At 47.0% G+C, this 20553-nt stretch overlaps 5 protein-coding genes across 5 annotated transcripts in view; 2 read left to right on the top strand and 3 right to left on the bottom strand.

Moving 5' to 3' along the window:
• Nucleotides 1-9269, bottom strand: part of LOC131282494 (neogenin) — a 106185-nt gene extending 96916 nt beyond the window's left edge. The window contains exon 1 of the mRNA XM_058311975.1: nucleotides 8962-9269. Within this exon, the coding sequence (XP_058167958.1) occupies nucleotides 8962-9055 (94 nt within the window). The 5' untranslated portion in view covers nucleotides 9056-9269. The remainder of the gene's footprint in view (nucleotides 1-8961) is intronic.
• Nucleotides 9270-10452: 1183 nt separating this feature from the next.
• On the top strand, nucleotides 10453-11401 carry LOC131282948 (small ribosomal subunit protein eS24). Its single transcript, XM_058312499.1, has 2 exons — nucleotides 10453-10539; nucleotides 10849-11401. The coding sequence occupies exon 2, from the start codon at nucleotides 10858-10860 to the stop codon at nucleotides 11248-11250; it is 393 nt and encodes a 130-aa protein (XP_058168482.1). The 5' UTR covers nucleotides 10453-10539; nucleotides 10849-10857; the 3' UTR covers nucleotides 11251-11401.
• A 38-nt stretch (nucleotides 11402-11439) lies between these two features.
• LOC131288214 (probable ATP-dependent RNA helicase Dbp45A) lies at nucleotides 11440-13163 on the bottom strand. Its single transcript, XM_058317334.1, has 3 exons — nucleotides 13088-13163; nucleotides 11955-13022; nucleotides 11440-11892 (listed from the first exon to the last, which is right to left on the bottom strand). The coding sequence occupies exons 1-3, from the start codon at nucleotides 13161-13163 to the stop codon at nucleotides 11441-11443; spliced, it is 1596 nt and encodes a 531-aa protein (XP_058173317.1). The 3' UTR covers nucleotide 11440.
• An 842-nt stretch (nucleotides 13164-14005) lies between these two features.
• LOC131282560 (diacylglycerol kinase epsilon) lies at nucleotides 14006-17213 on the top strand. Its single transcript, XM_058312060.1, has 5 exons — nucleotides 14006-14680; nucleotides 14747-15294; nucleotides 15362-15527; nucleotides 15610-15770; nucleotides 15837-17213. Exons 1-5 carry the CDS (start codon nucleotides 14020-14022, stop codon nucleotides 15954-15956), a joined length of 1656 nt encoding a protein of 551 aa, XP_058168043.1. The 5' UTR covers nucleotides 14006-14019; the 3' UTR covers nucleotides 15957-17213.
• Nucleotides 16911-20287, bottom strand: LOC131282561 (NAD kinase 2, mitochondrial). Its single transcript, XM_058312061.1, has 4 exons — nucleotides 19996-20287; nucleotides 17907-18601; nucleotides 17451-17850; nucleotides 16911-17380 (listed from the first exon to the last, which is right to left on the bottom strand). The coding sequence occupies exons 1-4, from the start codon at nucleotides 20030-20032 to the stop codon at nucleotides 17274-17276; spliced, it is 1239 nt and encodes a 412-aa protein (XP_058168044.1). The 5' UTR covers nucleotides 20033-20287; the 3' UTR covers nucleotides 16911-17273.
• Nucleotides 20288-20553: the final 266 nt, after the last annotated feature.

The raw sequence follows: 20553 nt of genomic DNA, 5'->3' as shown, positions 1-20553 counted from the left end.
TCATCTAGGCTAGAATTAATCAATTAGTCCAGCGGTGATGGTGCAATCATTTGTCGCGTACTGTAATGTGGACGGTCCCGAGCGGAGAACTTGATGAATTGGTTTTTATTGCTTTGCTTGGAATCCTCGCATCCGCATGCGGCCATTGCGCCATCGTTCCGGAGATCCGACGAGCTAAGCCAGCGCACAGATGAGTACGATATGCCAACCGTGCAAGCCTCGGCTTGTGTGACCTCCTCCACACAAGTTTGCAGACGTTGCCCGTCGAACTGAAACATGTGTTTTCCGTGCACACTTCGCCGGTAGTAAAGGATCATCACGACCGGGCCCGACAAGCGCCAAAATGGGCGCCTACAAAACTTGCCCCCGACGACACTCGACGACAATGTCGTACGACGTTCGGCCCGGTCTATACGGGGCGGTCCGGAATCGGAACGACACATTCGTCCGCGCCGGCCAAACCCAACGCGAACCAACTCACAAAAAAACGGTGAAACACTTCTTTATGGCACAACCTGCTCCTGATCCGGAAGGGTATGTGAGGATTGAGGAAAACAACAACAAAAAAGCGGCGATTGGGGAAAACATTCTACACGAAATTTCAAACCATACCTCAGGGATGGCAAATCATTAGCGACCGTCAATAAGTTCTTGTAGTGTTTACGAAATAAAGAATAAAATTAGTTGCGTAGTACTTTGTACGGAGAATATCAAGAATATCAAATCAAGATTAAAGTTACTTGATATTTGTTACTTTAACACGACGACGGCCAAGCGGTTTTAGCACACTCTTTTAGTACAATATTTTTTAAAAAAATGTTTATAACATTTATTAAACCGATCGTTTTCGAACGCCAAGCAAAGACATAGCATCCCGAAGAACTTGTTTTTAATATTACTATAGTTTTTATGTTGCATTTTCATTTAAAAGTAATTTCATTGCAGTGTATGTGTTAAAAGCCTAAAAGACAACTGTACTCAGCCTAATGACATTAAAGCAATATTCACACAGGTTAAGAATAAACCTAAGTTTTTACATTTTTAAGACAACCTAGATTACGAAAATGTTAATTAAGTTGTAAATAGTGAAAACCTCAGCTAAGCATTTGTTCAAAAATCTGTTTCAAACAAAACGAACTCAAAACAATTCTGGGAAATCCCTTAGGAAACATCGATTATACAGTCATTAACAAAAAAATAATATTTATTTTACAACACCAGACAAGTTCGCCAACTCTTCCTTACGCTGTTCAGCGTACGGCATAAACGTACGTGGAAAAAGGAACGCACAAAAAGTGACCAACTTGGTAGGACCCCGAAAATGCTGCACGTTTCCTTGGAGGCTTTTTTTTAACCAGCCCGGCACGATGAACAACGGGGCACGATAGAATACCCTTCCCCACCTCCCCCTCCATCCCTGGTTTTCCCAACCTTATCCTTGAGGCCACTCCTTGTCCAAGAAGAGCGCCGTCCATAAATCGCGTTCGCTTCTGCGCGCCAAATCGAAAGGACCGTCCGAAACCGCGCGCGATCGAGCCCATCGTGGGTTTCCTCATTTGGTCGATTGTGCCAACAGCCAAAAAAACATACACACAACCAGGCGAACCCCAGATATTCCCCCAGAGGATGGCGTCGAAGGACATTTTCCGGGCCGGACAACTTTTACAACGCCTTTTTCACGTGTGACATGTACGTAAACAAAACAACATGCTCCGATGAAAACGCGATTCGGCGTGGGGAAGCGGAGCGAGCGAAGGGGGGAGAAGGAAGCGGTCCAACAACGCTTCACACCCAGGACACATCGATGATTATCAGCGAAAGCCGTGCGCAACCCTGAATGGTCACCTACCCTCGTGACGTTAAACGTGTCGTAAGGATTCGCGGGTGGGATTCATTTACCGACACGATTCCCTTTCGTCCCCTCGTGGTGTTGGTGGTCGCTGGGTTTGGGATAGCATATGCGATTGTGGGTGATGTTTTCCACGGACCTGTCTCCACGGAATCCGATGTTGAAGGACCCCACTGGAACACACGCTGGCGCCACCTATATGGAATTTACACATCCACACCTCACCATCTAACTCTCCGAAGAAAGGACACTATAGAGAAAAACAACTTCCAACAACCGGGCACCCCCTTTCCCAACGTTTCCACCATCAATTGCTGGCGATGTAAAATTATTCAAATTGAATTGTTTTCTCCCTCTCTCGCCCTCGGAACACCACAGCGAAAGGACGTGACGCGGCGAACAAAAGCGAATGGCATTTTAACCGAGCGAAAGAACAACCAATTCAGTTATGCTAATCGATGCGCGCACGATGTCCGTCTGGCCCCCAATGCTGCCACATACATACATGCTGTCAGGCCCGCCGCACAGACAATTGCCCGGAGACGAATCAAGTGAGTCGCCCGGTTTTTGGCCCAACTCGTCAAATGTGGCAGAAAGCAGTTTGCTTAAACTAGCGATAACAAAGCAAAGGAGGAATATTTGAAACGATTTCATTTAGAAGCAGCATATGTAGAACAATATCCAAATATGTTGATTAAGATTGGAATAGACTTGTTTGATGTTTAACAATTTAAATACTAATCAAGGACGCGATTTGATGATTTTATACGTTTTTACAAACTACCTAGAACAGCAATAAAATCTCTGGCAGACAGCAAGAACATGAGCAGATTTTTAAACCTAATTTTAATGACTTTCGAAATGCAAATTGAATCTACAAGAACCAACAATTGAACTAAAGTGTGTACAGGAGGTGTGTCAACAGTCGGGTGTTGCCATAAAATCCACCAAATCCACTCCATCAGTTGCGGGAAGCATGGGGGAAGAACAAATCCGCCAACATAAACCGCGCACCCGCGTTCCCTCGCCCGGGAGGGATGGCCAGCCAACATGTCAATCGTTTACGTGTCACTTTTACATAATCAGCTACGCATGGCCACCGCAAAGGGGTGGCTGGATGTGCCCTGTCCACCAAGCAGGGCGGATCGTGTCGACGTTTGCGAAGCCCGATAAAAAGCTAATCAAATCGAAATCTAACACCTTTCTGCTAGATGCGATGGTATCGAATCGATTAACCTACGGGAAGTTCCAGTTCCCAGAATATCCCACGCCCAACCGTTTAGGGCAGGGGTCGGCATACATTTGCTGAAAAGGGCCAGATGATTAAAAGGTAACGGAAAGCGCGGGCCGAATACCTTAAATCATCGTTTCATGTTTTCAAAGTAGTATCCTTTTGATTGATGTTGAATTTTCAATAGTAAATTGTCTTAAAAAAGATTTAAAAGATAAAGTGTTTGAAACTTCATCGTTAAACTTTTTTAACCATTTTCATACTTATTTTCGATGAGTTTTGAATTTTTCTCAATGTATAACAGGAACACCTCGTTGAATAATTTTAACCTTCATATTTGGTAAGAAAACAAACCATACATCGTGAACAAATCCGTTAATAATTCAGATTGGTGTTTAGTATGAAGCACTACATACTTTTCTTACGGGCCGGATAAAACCAGTTGGCGGGCCGGACTTTGCCGACCCCTGGTTTAGGCTTTTGTGCGGATTATGCGTGGTGCGTCGCTTTTGCCGGAGAAAGGAAATGATCGAGCAGCGGTTTTGATAGCAACTACCATTAGCATTAGATGGTCTGGTCTATCCATTCCTTGTTGGAATGTGTTTTACTGTTTACTCAAGACTTTCAGCCAACTTCTTATCGGCGTAGTGTGTCCATGAGAATGATGATAATCGAAATTGACCACAGACAGCTCAAACAAGACACAGGGACAGCTTTCGACAAGGACGAGGACAAAAGTGAAGTACCTTCGCGATAATTGACACGGTTATCCTCGCGCCCGAGTCAGATGAAGCCAAGAAAATCTCCATTTAATGAAGTAAGCATAACCGAACCGTCAACGTCAACTACTTTCGAAGCGCCTGAAGAGGTCTCCTCCGCTTGGCTCGGTAAATGCTGCCGGACATCGTACCAGGCTGAAGTGGCTGCCCCCGGGGACACTTGTGGTTTCAATTTTCCATCCACTCCAAACACACAGCCACCATTGAAGGCGAAAGCGCTCCAAAGTGCGGATGGTTTTCGGTCTGAAGTGCTCAGGTTGGTTGTCACTTCAAACCGGTAATAACGTTATTAGGTGTCCGCTGCCATTCGCAATGTGTAAATCATACCACAAGCCGAAATTCGATTGTGCAATCAGCAACCTTTATCTTCTGCAAAGTTTTTTGTTTTATCATCACCGTGTTATCGATAAATCACTGCTAAGCCACTCGGTGAAGATAAGGCAAAACGGCACTGGCCGGGTTTGTGGAGAAAAGGGGTTAACCACACTCCATCGGATGGCATTGATTTTTGGAAGTTTGTATGTTTTCACAACGGCTTTCCCAAGCGGTCCGAAAGTCATAAACCCGAACCCCGAAAAAGGTCAAACCCTGCCAGGGGCACTAAATAAATATGTTACGGAGCGGGAATTATCATAAGAAAACACAAGGGACATGGATTATTTTCATTCCTAGCCACTCTCCTGCTGGCTGGCTAAATAAGTCCACACGACGACCACCCGACGCCCTCTTCCCCATGTTCCACCCAGTCTTCGCATAAATTAGCACCATGTCCACCACCCGAATATCGGGGGATGGGATCGGGCGTACGAAAAAGGGTATCAATGAAACACCACTTGACCAACATCAATCATCTGATTTGCATGCGAAATAAGACATCTGTGCGATGGCTCGAATGGTTGTCGTTTATAGACACGGCCACGACCAGAGTAATAATACGCCGATGCCACACACGAATCAAACCGAGAGCATCGTTGGGTATTGTTTGTTTGCGTGTCAGAGACAGAAAGATGTTTGTGTAGGGCTAATAAAAATATCGGACGAATGTAGTAACATGCTCCGTTTATGGCTATGTGCTATTTGATACAATAATGCAAGCACATAAAGTGATCTTCACAACTGACGTTCCCGTTTCCATAAAGAAGGATCGCGATTTTGGCAATCTGCCTATCGGTTTCGACCGAAGAAATCATCCGGCCAGTATCATGCCTCCCCGTCTACCTTTTGAACTCCTGTTCTGCGTAATTTATGTAGGAAATAAAAACAACTCATTACCAAGTAATTTAAACTGGCGTCCAATTTAAAATATAGATTGATAGCTTCAAATCATCCCCAAACACCTCAACACCTTACAAGAACCCATCTTCATCCGGTGGGGGGAAACGGTTGGGGTGACCTTATCAGACATCAAAACTCCGCCAAGCCACCGGGTTTACACGTTGTTGGCTTCGCGCAGGACCTTATATGTTGATAACTCGAGCCAGCCTCGCCGCTAATACCAACGGTAAACCACGGAGTTTGCTATGGTTTTCTAATCACACCGCGAATGGTGTATGTGTTACCCGACATCCGAAACCGATGGGAGCGTCACCGCGACCTCTGGTGGTACAGATTCATTCTCAAAATTCAGCTGAATGAAAGCGCCACAATCAGGCCGGAGGGAAGGAGCTGATGTCTGTGGGCCGTTTGGCAGCAGATTTTCAATCGTCTAAACTTCGCCACCGGATACCAGAAGACAGGCCCCGTTTGGTGTCCATTAAGCTAAAAATGCCGCAGTTTGTGTGCTGCTTTTGATTGCATGTTCTGGAAAGGAAGCGCAGTCCCAATTCGATGACCAATTTTTTGATCCGATCGAGTTAATGGGGCAAGGATCCGGTTTTTTTGGGACAATGTGGCGACAGTTTCACATGCGGGAGTATTATAATTTCGTCGATCGAACAACCAGTTTCGAAAGATTCAGCTCTTTTGTAATAGGCTTTAATGAAGAACCCGTCGACCGACGCGAGGTCTTAAACATTGGAATCAACTTTTTGTTTTTCGAAAGAAGAAATTAATTAGCCGAAACAAAACGCTGGCACTCACTGGGGCTCGACAAGCTGCCGGACAAGAAACTGTCAGAGTTGAGAAGCGACAAGCAAAAAAACTAAAACAACATCGTTAGAAGCCGATAAGAAATCTGCCATAGCGGATCTTCTTCCGTCATCGGCGGGTATCGCTGAGTCATACGTACAGCCGCGTGTACAAGGTTGTCCGTGCTCCTTGCCAATTCCCCCGCGCCCTCTGCCACGTCGTCGCTCTCTTGACCCGATCCGGATTGTCCCTTATCTCCGACACGCTACAGCGCAAACAGCTGGCCTACGGTCGTTTCGGGCTGCGTCTGACCGAGCCCAATTGCCGGCGGCTGGCCTGCATCCGCCATCGGGGTTAGAGGCACGATAATCCGCTCCCGGCGTGCGATGCAAATGACCCCACGCGCGACTCGTTAACACCGTTGCACCGAACGGCTTCCAAGTCTGTGTCTGAGTTAGCACCTTGTTCGCGCGGGATGTTCTAGCGATCCTCGTTAACATCGGAAGCCTCAATCCCTGGAGCATATGTTCTAGACTGAAGTGAATTGCAACACCCCAGACGACATCAGCTTTCCACATATTTCACCTGCTGGTAGAAAACGCGTTCCCGGAGCCACCAACATCATCGCGATGAGTTGTGTACGCGGGAACTACCGCGTTGGACATACAGTTTTGTACGCGTAAAAAACGGGACCCACGGTCAACCTTCCCGCGCCGTGGGAGATGAGACAAGGAAACGGACGACGGCAAGCAACAAATGGTTCCTTAGATGGAAACACAAACTGGTTCGTCCTCCTTCGCCTTTTGACGCCTGACGGAGGGGCGCACTTTCGAATTGTTTCGCTCTCGTCGTCCTCTCATTCGCAAGTCGCTGTCCACTTTGTGCTGCAGTGTACCTTACTCCTATCGATGGCCACCGACTCGCCAAAGAGATTGCGTTGTTTGCGTGACTTCACGCAAGAATCTTCCACGTAGGGTTTTTTTCTTGTTGTGCTCCACACGTTGTCGTACGTCTGAAGACGCTGTTCAAGAATCCACGACAATCGGGGCAATGTGTCCTTTTACGTGCCGGGACTTACCACTCCATATTCGATCGGGGTGTATATCCATTTTGGGATTTTGGGAACGGTTGACCACACTCTTCCCCAGATCCAGAGATCGCCCCCTGCCATCACTTCCTGCCATCTTCCCGGTCGGCCTAATAACGCGTGCAGAGAATTGGTACGCCACGGTGTCCCCTTTCACCGGGGGCCCATTTACGGACGCACCGAAACGTTGTGTGTCCTTCGCAAGCCCCGGGCTTCTGTTTCGCGCGCCACAATTCCAGCACTTGTTTGCCTCTCCAAGGCGAGACGGGGGGGGTGGGGGGTTCTCCAGACCGCGGCCGGCTGCACCGTTGGGCGGCCAATTTAAAGCGATCCGGGCGTCGATAAGCCGTGCCCCGGTGGTGTAAGCGATATTTAGCCGATCTCGTGCATGATTATCACCTGCGAACGTCGCCGGCGTGGTCCGAACATGGCTAATTACTTCATTTTACTGCCATTTGTTACCGATCTCGGCCGGCTCGGCCCTCGTGGTACCTTTTCCTGTTTCCACACACACACACACACACACACAGACGTGTGTGCAACTCGGCGTCGTGAACAGTACCGGTTCGTCGATCGACCACCCCTGCTCCAAAGGCCTCCTGCAGTCTCCTCCCTCCCATGGTGGGAAGGTTGAAGTAATGGTTTTTCAAACGGGTTCGTCGTCGGCTTGATCCGCGCGGTTGGCGCGTGAAGGCAAACATAATGCTCGTGAGGACGCGAGGCCTACCACCGTCTCGCCACCGCATCGAGAGCATAAGCTAGCCCGCACCCCGCAACAGAGAGATCCAATAATTGCCCCTCCAACACCCCCTGCTCCGGGGAGGGATGTGTCCCATTGATTCTTTGACGTGTCTTTGGGGCCATTTTTCATCGCCCTGGTACGTTTAAGGAGTTGATTTCATTTTTCTCCCATTTTGCACAATACTCGGCTTTGGCGCGCTGGTGCGGGACAGTTGAATAATCGGGTTGGTATGGTTATGGTAAGAAAGAGGAAAAAAAATTAAAGAAAAACCACAAATGAGGAAATATGATACGTTTCCCAAAAATGGTAGCACCAGATGTGTCTCCAAAGCTGCATGCCAAATGGTTTCTTCAGATCTCTGGTGGGGTCGTGCAAGGTCGGGTTATTATTAATGATTAGGCGTTTCGGGAAGGAGAATTCGAGTGGTAAGCTACGAAAAGCGTGTCACCGAAAAGATTGAATTGTGCAATTTTCAATCGAAGGAAATATGAAGTATGCCTTACTAAACCTTTGGTTTTAGTTTCTAGTTTTAGTTTTAGTAGAGTTTTCTCAGGATGGAATTACATTCCTTTTCATAATTTTTTACTAAAAAAAGATTTAATTTCAGAATTTATTCGATTTCGACGAAACATCGACAAACAGGAGCGACCCTTCGTAGGATAGTTTGTTGCATATTTTGTTTGAGTAAACAAAACCATAGTAGACTGTCCTTAGCTCTTAACGTTAGCAGGCTCTTCGCCATTTGTGTCACATTTTCAACTCCCTGCCCGGCGCAAGGGAAGGCGCGCAAGTGGCCGTGGACCCAACGGCTGCTCCCGTTGGATGTTGGATTTGTTTTCCAAAACCGGCGACACAACGCGACACGCGAGTTTAGCTTTCGCGTGTTCGACAACAGACCCCTCGGAAACCCCGGCGGCGTCCGACTGCTTCCCTCCAAAAAGGCATGTTGTTTGGCTTTGCAATTATTCACCCCGCGTGTATGCAGCGGCCGGGACAGTTTGAAACAGCCGGTTTTTCGTCCGCGCGGCCTCCAACCACGGTGGGTTATCGATCCTATGCTGGCTAATGCTGCGCTATGTCTACGTTTCACAGCCTACTTATACCGCACCGCCAATCACGCCTCTCACTCGCACTCACCATCGTGCACCATCCATGTCCATCAACGACCTTTTTGTTTCCCCTGTTTCCCCCGCTGGGTTACCTTACCTTGACTGGCGTAACATTTTGTAAACATTAGCGAAAACACCGTCGCCATGCATACGATTAGATGCCGGCGTGCCGTGCAGCTTCGGAGCATCATCTCCTCGTTGCCGCTGTTGCTTGATGCTGTTGTTTCACGCTGCTGGCACTACTCCACGCAGATCGCTTGCCAGCACCGCACATCGAGTGTGCCAACCACTGTGCAACAACCCGTTCGCTCGGGACTTCGACCAACAAATTGTTAATCAACAATTCGATCAACAATGGCTGTTGGGGAGCATCGGTTCACTGTATTATCACTTCACGCTAATGTATTCACCACCTTTCTGCGACCGCATCCGCAGCATCGATTTCATTTCGTTGGCAAGCCACTATTCGCCGTAGGCTTTGGTGATGCTAAATGTGTCGTGAAATTAATGAAACATTGCACACAGCACGATACGCGCGATAAAATAATAATAGAAGCACTCTTTAATGGCACAAACACCACACCACCAATCGTACAATCGTGCACTACGTCCAACGTAGCTCCGCACTTCACGAGAGTCCAACAAAAACTGATCTGCTTGTTCTTTCGCTTCGGCTTCGGAAAAAAAACCTTTGTGGGAAAGAGAGGACACCTCGGGCGAAAAATGAAAGGAACCTGTGTGGGAAAGAGATAGCACTTAGGGCGAAAACGTAAAGCAATTTAGGTTGAAAAGAGGCAATTTGCAAATAACTTTTTTACTCCTCAACCGATTTTGACAAATGACCCCTTAAACGAAAGGTCTATGAAAGACACGTAACTTTTTCTTATGAAAGAGACTATATTTTGACCATCTTTTCCAATGTTTTCTATAAATTCCCTCCTAAAACAGAGAGAACAATTTTCTCTGTCGAAGAATGAACCGGATCACAAACCCATTTGCATTTTGTACACAAACACTTCCACATCCGTGTATGTACACGAACCGGGAAAAAACGGTTTGCCGGTTCAGGTCATTGAGCTAGAACATGCGGAACATTTCAAGGCTATTTTTACCGTTTCAAATGTAGAGTAAATTTCGCCTGAATTATGAGAGGGAATTCGCCTTTTCGCCGGAAAAATGAGGGTCGAAAATAAAACGTCATTCTTGGCCAAGGTTTCTAAGATGGCATATCATAGTACTAAGTATCTTGATAATGACATTGCTGCCAACCTGATGACGAGCTGTCAAATATGTCATTCTAGTAGCGATGGAATAGGAATACGGGAGTTAGTTCCTGGAAATATGTTTAAAAAAGAATGAATGTCAAAAGCAAAATATTATAGGTATTTTGGTTACTAAAAGCTGCTTTCTCGGGGAAAATTTGCTTCATTAAGTCAGGGTTTTTATTATTTAAAATTTTTCGAACTTGTTTGCTCATTTCACTATTTTTTTGGCAACATAATTGTAAGTTCCTTTTAACTCAATATGGGTTCGTAAGTCCATTGAAAGGATCGGTAAAAACCTACCAGGTCCCTCTCTGTGCTTGCATCACTATCGGCCCGCCATGCTTCTTTCTTTTCGATAAAGTGCGTTCGCGAAGACGTGTTGCGACTTCGGAGATAGTCTGCAAATAAAGGTGTTTATCGTGCCAAAATTACCCCGAAACATGCCATAAACTGATGCCAACAGCCTAACCTAACCATCAACTGCACCAATTTGTAAATTGGCTTGTGGATTTGTGAAAAAACGCTCATAAATCGTTTGTTGAAACGTTGACGGAACGTGGTGAGGTTATGCTCCAGTGTGTGTACGTCCCAGGTGCCGACGTACGAACCGGACGGACCAATAAGCGGATGTTCCATCAACGTGAACAACAGACGCCTCAGCATTAAATCACTGTGCTATTGTAAACAATGACTAATATTTCGTTTATCTATCGTTTTAGAGTCCCAAGATGACCACGGCAACCATTCGTACTCGTCGCTTCATGACCAACCGGCTGTTGGCCCGCAAGCAGATGGTCTGCGACGTCCTGCACCCCGGGCTTGCCTCGGTCCCCAAGAAGGAGATCCGTGACAAGGTTGCTGCGATGTACAAAACGACCCCCGATGTGGTGTTCGTGTTCGGTTTCCGCACCAACTTCGGTGGCGGCAAGTCGACCGGCTTCGCCCTAATCTACGACACCCTGGATTACGCCAAGAAGTTCGAACCCAAGCACCGCCTCGGTCGCCACGGACTGTACGAGAAGAAGAAGATGACTCGCAAGCAGCGCAAGGAACGCAAGAACCGTATGAAGAAGGTGCGCGGTACCAAGAAGGCCAAGGTTGGCCAGGCCGTCAAGAAGTAAGACGCTTACTCTTGATGCGGTGCTGCCGAAGGTGGTCGACGTCGGTCCGTGTTTTAAGTTTATATGTTTTCTCTTGCGCGGAAAAATGAGAAACATTCCGCAAAAGGAATGAGAATATAAGCAACAAACTACCATTTAAGGAGAAACCATACCCGGACAGTGTTTTGTGTTTGTTTATCAGGTGCAGTTTTTATTGTTGTGCAATCTTCGGTTTCTTTTTCACAATCTTTTTGCGTTTCTCGTTGACGCCGCCTGCTGAGGTGTTCGATTCGGTTTTCTTCTTTTCTACCAGCTCGTCCAGCTTGTTGGCGCTAATGAATTTTCTTTTCTTAAACTTTTTATCCGCTGCGGCCATCTGGAATCGGGGATCACTCGCTGCGGCTGCATTCTGTTGTTCCAGGTCCGTTCCTCGCCGGCGACGTTCTTCGTTTTCCTTTTTCAATCGCTCACGACGAGCCTGGTTACGTGCTTCTTTTTCCTCCAGCCACTTCGCTTCCATTTCGTCCGGATCAAGGCCCTGCCGCATCCAACCCATACGACGATAATTACTCTGTCGTTCATCAAAGTCCTTATTATCCAGGTTCATCTCTGCTTCTCGTCGCGCTACATTCACCTGCATGAAAATGCGCTGAACTAGTTTATCTGTAAATGGAAACATTTTTGAGTTGAAAGACGGTTAGAAGATCACCCAATGCTACACCCACCATCGACTGGATGTTCGGTAAGCTTCGTGTTGATGAGGCTCTCAATTTCTCCCAAAAACTCCAAATCCCTCGGAAAGCGGAAGATCGACAGCGCCAACCCAGACCGCCCGGCACGAGCAGTTCGTCCAACCCGGTGGATATATTCATTCGGCATCTTCGGTAGCCGATGGTTCAACACTAACTGGACGTCAGGAATATCAAGTCCACGACTAGCCACATCGGTCGCAATTAGTATTCGCACATGTTTCGATTTGAATCGACTCAGCGCGGCCACACGCTCCTTCTGTCGTAGGAACCCATGTAGGCACACATTTTCAAACCCAATCTTATCCAACGTCATCGACAGGACTTGGCAGTCTTTCTTGGAGTTTGTGAAAATCATAACGCTAGCATCTTCATGTTCCTCCCTGTATTCACGCAACGCTTCCACCAGCATCATGTCGCGATCGTAATCCGCACACAGGATATACCGTTGATCGAGCGTTTCCACCGTGGCCACTTCCGACTGTTCCGACCACTCGTACGCATCGTCCGCTATCGGGAGCACGCAGGACATCTTAAGAAAATCTTTCATCGTGGCGGAAAAGAACAGATTCTGTCGTTTCGCTGGCAGGAATTTGTTAATCACTTTTAAATCATCGTCGAAACTTCCACTAAGCACACGATCTGCTTCGTCCACTACCAGAAACTGCAGGGCAGCGAAAGAGTACGTATTACAACCCGACAGGTGGTCGGCCAACCGGCCCGGCATGGCTACGACGATGTGCGGGCGGGCTTGCAGTTTTTGGCTTTCGAGCAGCTGATCCGTTCCGCCGGTAACCACACAAACCCGCGCATTCATCGGCTTTCCGGCAACGATAAATTGTTCCGCTATCTGGTGCGCCAGCTCGTGCGTTGGCGTTAGTACGAGGGCAAAGTTTGCCGTAGGCTCTTCGCTTAATTTCTGCAGGATGGGCAAGGCGAAGGCAAACGTTTTACCCGATCCAGTTTTGGCTGCACCGATACAATCTTGCCCCTGCAGGATACGAGGTATGCATTCCACCTGAATTGGTGTCGGCCGGCGCAATCCTGAAAACAAATATAAGCGATCATATCCATCGAAGATTCTAGCAACTGTCGGCATGAACATGTACCTAGTTTCTCGGTTTGTCGTGTGATCCAGTATGTTAATCCTAAATCCGCAAACTTCTTATCCGTCCTCAAACTCATTTTGAGGTAAAATGCTTCAAATAACTCGAAAATACCTAGTTGAAACTATTACAATCAATCAACAAAAATGTTCAAACAACACGCGCGTGGTGATAAATGTTTTCTATCGCAGCACGCTGGCCAATTTTGACAGCTACGCAGGACCGTATATTTTTTAAATTGACGAACTTGTAAATCGTTGCTTTGAATTGAGTTTAATTTAAATAGCCTACAATGATGGTTGGCAATGAGCACACTTATTTATGTCAGCTTCTCATTCAGTTTATTGGTTTTATTACAAATTTGTCCTTTTTCTATTATTTTAATTCAAGATTACTATACAGCCATACTAGGGAATTAAATAACCTTGGCTGGAGAATGTAAATAAACATGCGTCACGCCACATCTTTGCGTGCTTTAGTTCTTCTTACTACGCATCAGCTGTTCTGCGGCGAAAGGCGGAGGAAAAACAACACCAGCAAGCGCGCACCAGAAAGAAAGTGGAAAATCGTTTTTCCGTCACATTTCACTTGTCAATGGCGTAGGAGCCCGTCCGAAGTAGCTAGATGTAGAAATGAAGTTGAAATATTGTTGAAGCGTTCGGGCTTTAACCTTCTCTGATACGGGTTCTGTTTTATTACGAGTAAGCGCGTAGTGTTTATGGTGTTTTGTGCTTCGATTTGTCGTATGGGACACAAACGTTCCACGGGGGTTTGAGTTCGTTTACATTTCCCCTCCCCTAACCGATAGTGCGTGATGCAGATGCATTTGCAAGTGAAAGTAGTGAGTGTGTGTTAACATTCCAAAGAAAGTTTGCTGCAGCCGGGCAGAAGAAAGAAGGCAGAACGGCGGCCGAATTTGCGACTGTTCACACTTAATGCGCTTAACCTTCCGTCCCTTCTCGAACACTCGTGGCGTAATGCTGGACTTTAGCTTTACGCTTTTCCTTTCTGTTCTGCTCGGCCTCGGGTTCATCTGGCTCGCCGGGCGCTTCTTTCTGAAGGAGGATGTCGTGTACATACCGGACAACTGCCGACGGCATGCGTGGAAATCGGTGAAGCTGCTGTCGCGGGCCTGCGTATGCTCCGTGTGCGATACGTCGATGTCCTCGAACGGGCACTTTTGTGAGAGCTGCGGCGTCTGTTCGGACAATGGATGCGTCCGGAAGGCGGACGAAAAGTTCCCCTGCAAACAGCTTCGCATTCGCACCCGGGCAGATGATGGGTCCACCAGTCGACACCTGTGGGTGAAGGGCAACCTTCCGCTCGGGGCGGAGTGTAGCGTGTGCGGCGAGGACATTGATCAAACGAGCGAGCTGGGATTGTTCGGACAACGGTGCGCCTGGTGCCAGCGGATGGCACACGATAAGTGCTTCAGTGAGGTGTCCACGACCCTGTGCGACTTTGGCCCATTTAAGGAGATGATCTTCCCACCCAAGTGTATCCTAGCGTCGCGGAGTAAGGTGGCACCGAAAGTGCACCTCACCGGCATCATTCCACCGGAGTGGAAAGCCAAATGGCGGCCGTTGATTGTCGTCGGTAGGGCTTCCGTGTATCCACAACGTAATCACAGTTTGTTTAATTCTCTTCTTTTTTCATTCATAGCTAACTCAAAATCCGGAAGCAGTGGTGCCGACCAGGTTGTTGCCTTAATGCGGGGCATTTTGCATCCCTTGCAAGTGTTCGAGCTGGGCCAGCATGGACCCCATGAAGCCCTCCAGTGGGCCATCCATGCCGCACCGACACGCTGCCGTATTTTAGTGGCTGGTGGTGATGGAACCGTCGGCTGGGTGTTGAATACGATCCTGCAGATGAAGGTGGAGCCGCACCCGGAGGTGGCCATCCTCCCCATGGGCACCGGAAACGATCTATCTCGCGTGCTTGGCTGGGGCGCCGAAGGTCCGGACGAGTTCGATCCGATCGACTACCTGACGCGCATTGCCAGCGCCGAAACGGTGCAACTCGATCGATGGCTGGCGGCCATTACAACCCACTCCTCGCTGGCACGCTTCCACATGCCCGGTTTCAAGCCGGGACGACATTTTTACGTGTACAATTATTTGAGCGTCGGCGTTGATGCCCTGGTGACGTTGAATTTCCACAAAGCAAGAGAAAGTTCCTTCTATCTGTACAGTAGTCGTTTTGTGAATAAGGTAAATTTCAAATACAGGAACGACTGGGGCAATAGATTCATTCGCTTATCATTTTCTTTTGTCATAGCTACTCTACCTGTGCTTCGGAACCCAGCAAGTGGTCCAACAGGATTGCGTGGAACTAGAGAAAAACCTTGAACTCTACCTCGATGGCGAACGAATCGAGTTACCTCAGCTGCAGTCCGTCGTTGTGTTGAACATTGATTCATGGGGTGCCGGTGTCAAACTGTGGGGTAAGCAAACATCTAAACATCTAGTAGGCACTATCAAATGAAAACGTGATCGAAACGGTTTCCTCTTCCATCCCACGTTTAGAAATGAGTAAAAACTCCCCGACGCATAGCATCATGAAGGAAATTCACAGTATTTCCGATGGCATTTTGGAAGTGTTTGGTGTGGTTTCATCATTTCATATCGCCCAGCTGCAGGTGGGCCTTAGCAAACCGGTCCGGTTGGGGCAGGCGAAAAGTGTACGGGTAAGTGGACGCACTCAACGTCGGAAGTAGTAAACTAGGTCAAAAATGTTCCATTCTTTCCTTTAGATCGTGCTAAAACGAACCCTCCCGATGCAAGCGGACGGGGAACCGTGGATGCAGTCGCCCTGTGATATCAACATTCAGCACTACGGCCAGGCGACGATGTTGAAAAATGTCAAAAAGTGAGCAATGAAAAGCCAGCCACTGCTCCGATGTGAGTCGAAAATGTTTGAGCAAAACGAGGTATCTGATATTTCACGTTCAAGTGAGATGTTCCCGCTATTCAACTGTGGACTGCATCACGTGTTCGGTTCCACGTTGGGGCTCGTCTTTGTTAGTATCACCGCAGCGAATTGCGGATTTGCCAAACAAAAGTCCTTACCTTCCTACTTATGCTTTTATGTGTCATTGAACATTTTCGGGTTGCAACCGATTTTACCGGGTTACTACTATTAGAACAAACGTTAAATGGCGTGTTTGCGAGTGTGTTGCATGAAAAATCTTTTGTTTCTATCGTGCATACCGATTGAAGTATATTTATAGCGTAAGCCACCAATCCACCTTAGGCGAAATAACTTAAACCACAGATGTAATCGATATAACCACTCTCTAGTACTGGTGTATTCTCACCGTTCAAGTGAATTTTTACCCACATACTCTATCGCTAATGTTGATCTCAAGAAGAACGTCACTTTTACACCGAATCATCAAGCAAACTGCAATCTCTCCCAATCTGTTAAAACTAATGTTACACTCGGTTCTAGATAGATGTATTTAAACTTTTTAAAATCAGCTTCCACAAAGAAGAATCAGTCAGCTTCAACAAACGAGAAGCGCGATTATTGCTGCCCTTTCTGTTCGGCGATGTTTAGATTATCTCCTGATAACACTCATCGTGTACATCGGAAGCGTTAAATCGTTGAATATTTTATTGGAAAAGAAAAACACCCACAGTAGAGAAAAAAGCAGGCATCGGATCCAACGTCTAGTACGGGTTGCGGTAAACGGAAAGGGACAAAATAAATGCGTACATTTTCTTCAAAATAGTTTGATTGTCCGAACAAACAATGCTACCAATCAAAACTAAGTACTGTACGCATGATAACTGCTCGAAGGAAAAAGAGGGAAGAACGTTGTATAAAAACATTATATAAAATTTATTAAACTTTCTACTTACAGTTATGTACTATAACATGGGAGAGGATCGATAAATAAATGCACCGTCAGCAGCACCATAAACCGTGCAAATTCGCAAATAAATTACAAAACATAATCCAACCGCGAGCATAAACGATTATAACGAAACAAATCAGGCCTCCCCGGGACTTTACGGTACGGAACGTGGCGCCAGGGAGTGAACAGGAGAAAATTAAACATAAACATAATCTGGAAAGCACCCAAACCAATTCGCCCGGCGCGGGACAAAACGAAGGGGGGAACGGTTTTTTGTGTGTGCAATGTTTTTAAGTCCTGCAGGCATTTGTAGAAACGATTGCAAAAGCATCAGTCATCCATATCGATGGTTAGAAGGGAATCTTCCGGGTAAACCTCCAGCAAGGCTCGGGCACCGTCGTTGAAGTTATAAGCAATACTGCCATCTATCACCAAACCTGAAAGAAATGTACGAGTAGAAGGTGTTTATTGGAACTTTCTTGAGATATAACCCTGCCGTATACGTACTGGCATCCACACAGCGCGATTTGACAAAGATTTCCTTCGCAAAGCCGCGCGATTCCAACCCCTTCGGGTTGGGCCACACCCCGACACAGATCTGTTCGCGAATCGAGTAGCACAGCCTGGGATCGTCCGGTGCGAACACTAAATCGTCGTTATACTCCTGCGACACGGACTCGGCATCGATGCTGTCCAGTGCCCCCGGTGCCGTACGCCTTTTGATGATCTCCATCAGATCCTTTACGTTGTTGGTCGACAGCCGGTTCATGCTGGTCAACCAAGAGGTCGAACCGGTGCCGGTACTGACGCACAGCCCGGAACTTTTCGTTTTCGTCACCAGCTCCGACTGATCGATGCGGAGATGCAGGTGGGACACTCGCGCCGACAGCATTTCACCGATAAAAACCTAAAAATGCAGAGTGCTTAAAATCGTGCGAGGTTTATGTGAATCCTTGATCATACCTCGTTTAGCGCAAGGTAGGGTAAAATTCGACTTTTCCCGTTCCGTGCCGTCGACATCACTTCCTTATGCTCGACGGGTTGCGAGTGAAACTCGTGCAGATCCATCGGCGAGGGTCGCACGTTCGTGTCCGTGCCGACGAGTGTCGTGCGGATTCGCGACCTATGCATCCACCGGAAATCGTTACCGATGATCTTTTCTATTGCTTCCCCAACGTGCTTCGAGTACTGCTTCGGCAGCATCAGGCGACCCTCGGATCGTCGAGGATCAGAATTAAAGCCTACCACGGGAGTCTTCTTGCCGTTCGAGAGAAAGAACGGACTGGCACGGCCGGCCGCCAGCAGGAACGTACCATCGCCCCCCACCGGCACGATCAGATCGGCCCACTGCAGTGCATCCTTGTGGATCGTTATCCGGTTGACCACCTTCACCTCGATGCCGTGCGCTCGGAACGATTGCACCACCTTCTCCTCGACGGTTTTGTGCAGCTGGTGGTAGTACTTGATCGCATCGTAGTCGGTGCCGCGATCGCGGATCATCTGCTCCAAGCTTTCGTCGCTCAGCCGCTCTTCACGGATTTTTTCGAACTCGAGACGTGTCAGCTTCGATACTACGAGCACGCGACGCAATTTTTCCCGCGGGTTCGTGCCGAAGTGGCGCAGTTTGGTAATATTTTGGAGCAGCACTGGTTTAAATCCTGCGACGGAATTGAGAAGAAAAATTGTTTTCGTAATCTACAAAAGCTTTTAGGCAGTGAGCCAAGTACAAGTTGGTGGGAAAAAATTAATTTCCGTAAATCTTAAATTTTATGTAAACGAGTTTTAGAAAAGAAAATACCTTAAAGTTGTACACGTGCCCATCTATACTCATTCAATCTGTTATTATTAGGTAGAATGTAATTAAATCTTAACATGTCAGTAGTTTGTAAGTTACCAGTCATACAAATCACCTGTTAATGTTAGTAGATAACAGTAACACTTCTCTGATAGGACGGCAAAAACGTAACGTACACGGAGGAAAATTGTGAATATGCAGATTTTCTGTACCTCTTATCTACCAGATAAACCTTGAGTTTGTCTATGTAGACCGAAGTTGCATTCACTATTACGAGCTATAAGTCTCATTAAACTAATCGCCTTTTTCATTGCAAACGTGGTGCATTTTATCTAGGATATTAGTTTCAGGAAATTGTAAGCGGAAGTGACCAGCGTGTTATGACCTCACATGTTTTGCTTAAATACTTTACACGATAAGCGTGAATCAAACATGTGATGCGATGTGTTTATTATTATTCTTCAAACAATAAAAACATGTACTATCTCCACATCGGCAAGAAGACACGCGGCGTCATAACATGACGCAGAGGTTGTGCCTACGAGTTGGTCCTGTATTTTTTTTATTTTTTTTTTTTTTGCAACGTTCCGTTCATCCATGCGGGGGGGAGGACCTTGAAATGTCTCGGCTCGGTGAACTTTTTTTCCCCAACAATTTGGCGGTAAATATCTTCTGGATGACGACGTCAATGGATTGGAAGCTGAACCCAATCTGGGCTGTCCGATTTTTACGTGCGAGCATATGGGGTGTGTTTGCTGATAATGGTCACGCAATTGGAAGTAATCGAAATGATAAGATTGTCTCTTCTTTTTGATTCCGCGACGACTGGCGTCTATTGGACGTTTTGGTGGCGGAGAATTTTACTCTCCCTTCATCGCAAACAGCGCAAATTACCAGCGAAGCATGAGTTTTCGACAAATAACACACATGGAGAGATCGATCAAGATCGATTGCGCATTCTCCGGGGCTCCATGTGTTAATTGTGCGTAGATTAATAAGAGTAGGAGTAAAGCCACGAAGTAACCCATGGTTTGAAAGCAAGATCAAGCAAGGTTGGGTGAGTCTTAAAAAATGGTGTGATATTGAGAGCGCGATTAAAATTACGTTTGCCAATCCGGTTTGTGCATGTGCATCGACGTATCGCTTCTGTAAACACTGTTTTTAGCGAGGTCATTATGCGAACATTACTGCACCGTAGAAAAACCGGTTCCGACGCGGTTCCACACCGTGTTTTGCACATTTACGTTCGCTTCTCACCTGAAACATTGCGGATGAGTTGATTTAGTTGAAACATTTGGCAAGAAACCGTCCGTTTCGTTGTTGATAATCACAGAGCAGATGTGTCTGGTGCTAATCCACCTCGACGTTGACGATGGGTCCGGAAATTCCTGTATTGCCGTTTGATAACGTGGCGCTGGCACTCCCTCGACGCTGTATCCAAGGCACTTCTTATTTTTCCAAATGGTTCACGATCGGTTCGTAGTAGCTAAAAACCGTGCAGTTGGAATCGTTCACATTTCCAACGGATTTCTTGAAAGCGATGTTTAAAAAACGCTGGAAAAATTGGCTCACTTTACTGACCACGGATATATTCGGTCTTTCCGTACTCGGCGACTGTCCGCTTGCACACGCGTCTCGTTACTGATAAGGATATTCGACGTCCACGAACAGTTGCCTCTTGTTTGCCGAATGGCTTCCCCACCGCTGTACACTGACGCGATAAGAACCTCAGGGGTGCAGGTTTCACTCCCTTTCCTTGCCGACTAGCTCACGCTGTGCTCATCATGTGGTTATCGTCTTTACTTCAAGGCGATT

This window comes from Anopheles ziemanni, chromosome 2, assembly GCF_943734765.1.
Source record: "Anopheles ziemanni chromosome 2, idAnoZiCoDA_A2_x.2, whole genome shotgun sequence".
Lineage (NCBI taxonomy): Eukaryota > Metazoa > Arthropoda > Insecta > Diptera > Culicidae > Anopheles > Anopheles ziemanni.
Note: the sequence above shows the minus strand (reverse complement) of the source record. Positions and strands in the feature narration are given on the sequence as shown.

Bases quoted from the DNA above. Each gene is read 5' to 3' on its own strand.
- LOC131282948 (XM_058312499.1), top strand. From the start codon at position 10,858: ATGACCACGGCAACCATTCGTACTCGTCGCTTCATGACCAACCGGCTG.
- LOC131288214 (XM_058317334.1), bottom strand. From the start codon at position 13,163: ATGAGTTTGAGGACGGATAAGAAGTTTGCGGATTTAGGATTAACATAC. The intron at 13,023-13,087 runs GTACATGTTCAT...ATTTGTTTTCAG, and splicing joins ACGACAAACCGAGAAACTAG to GATTGCGCCGGCCGACACCA. The intron at 11,893-11,954 runs GTGGGTGTAGCA...TTCCATTTACAG, and splicing joins TACCGAACATCCAGTCGATG to ATAAACTAGTTCAGCGCATT.
- LOC131282560 (XM_058312060.1), top strand. From the start codon at position 14,020: ATGCGCTTAACCTTCCGTCCCTTCTCGAACACTCGTGGCGTAATGCTG. The intron at 15,295-15,361 runs GTAAATTTCAAA...CTTTTGTCATAG, and splicing joins GTAGTCGTTTTGTGAATAAG to CTACTCTACCTGTGCTTCGG. The intron at 15,771-15,836 runs GTAAGTGGACGC...TCTTTCCTTTAG, and splicing joins GGCAGGCGAAAAGTGTACGG to ATCGTGCTAAAACGAACCCT.
- LOC131282561 (XM_058312061.1), bottom strand. From the start codon at position 20,032: ATGTTTCAACTAAATCAACTCATCCGCAATGTTTCAG. The intron at 18,602-19,995 runs GTGAGAAGCGAA...ATTCCGTCGCAG, and splicing joins ACTCATCCGCAATGTTTCAG to GATTTAAACCAGTGCTGCTC. The intron at 17,381-17,450 runs GTACGTATACGG...CATTTCTTTCAG, and splicing joins ATCGCGCTGTGTGGATGCCA to GTTTGGTGATAGATGGCAGT.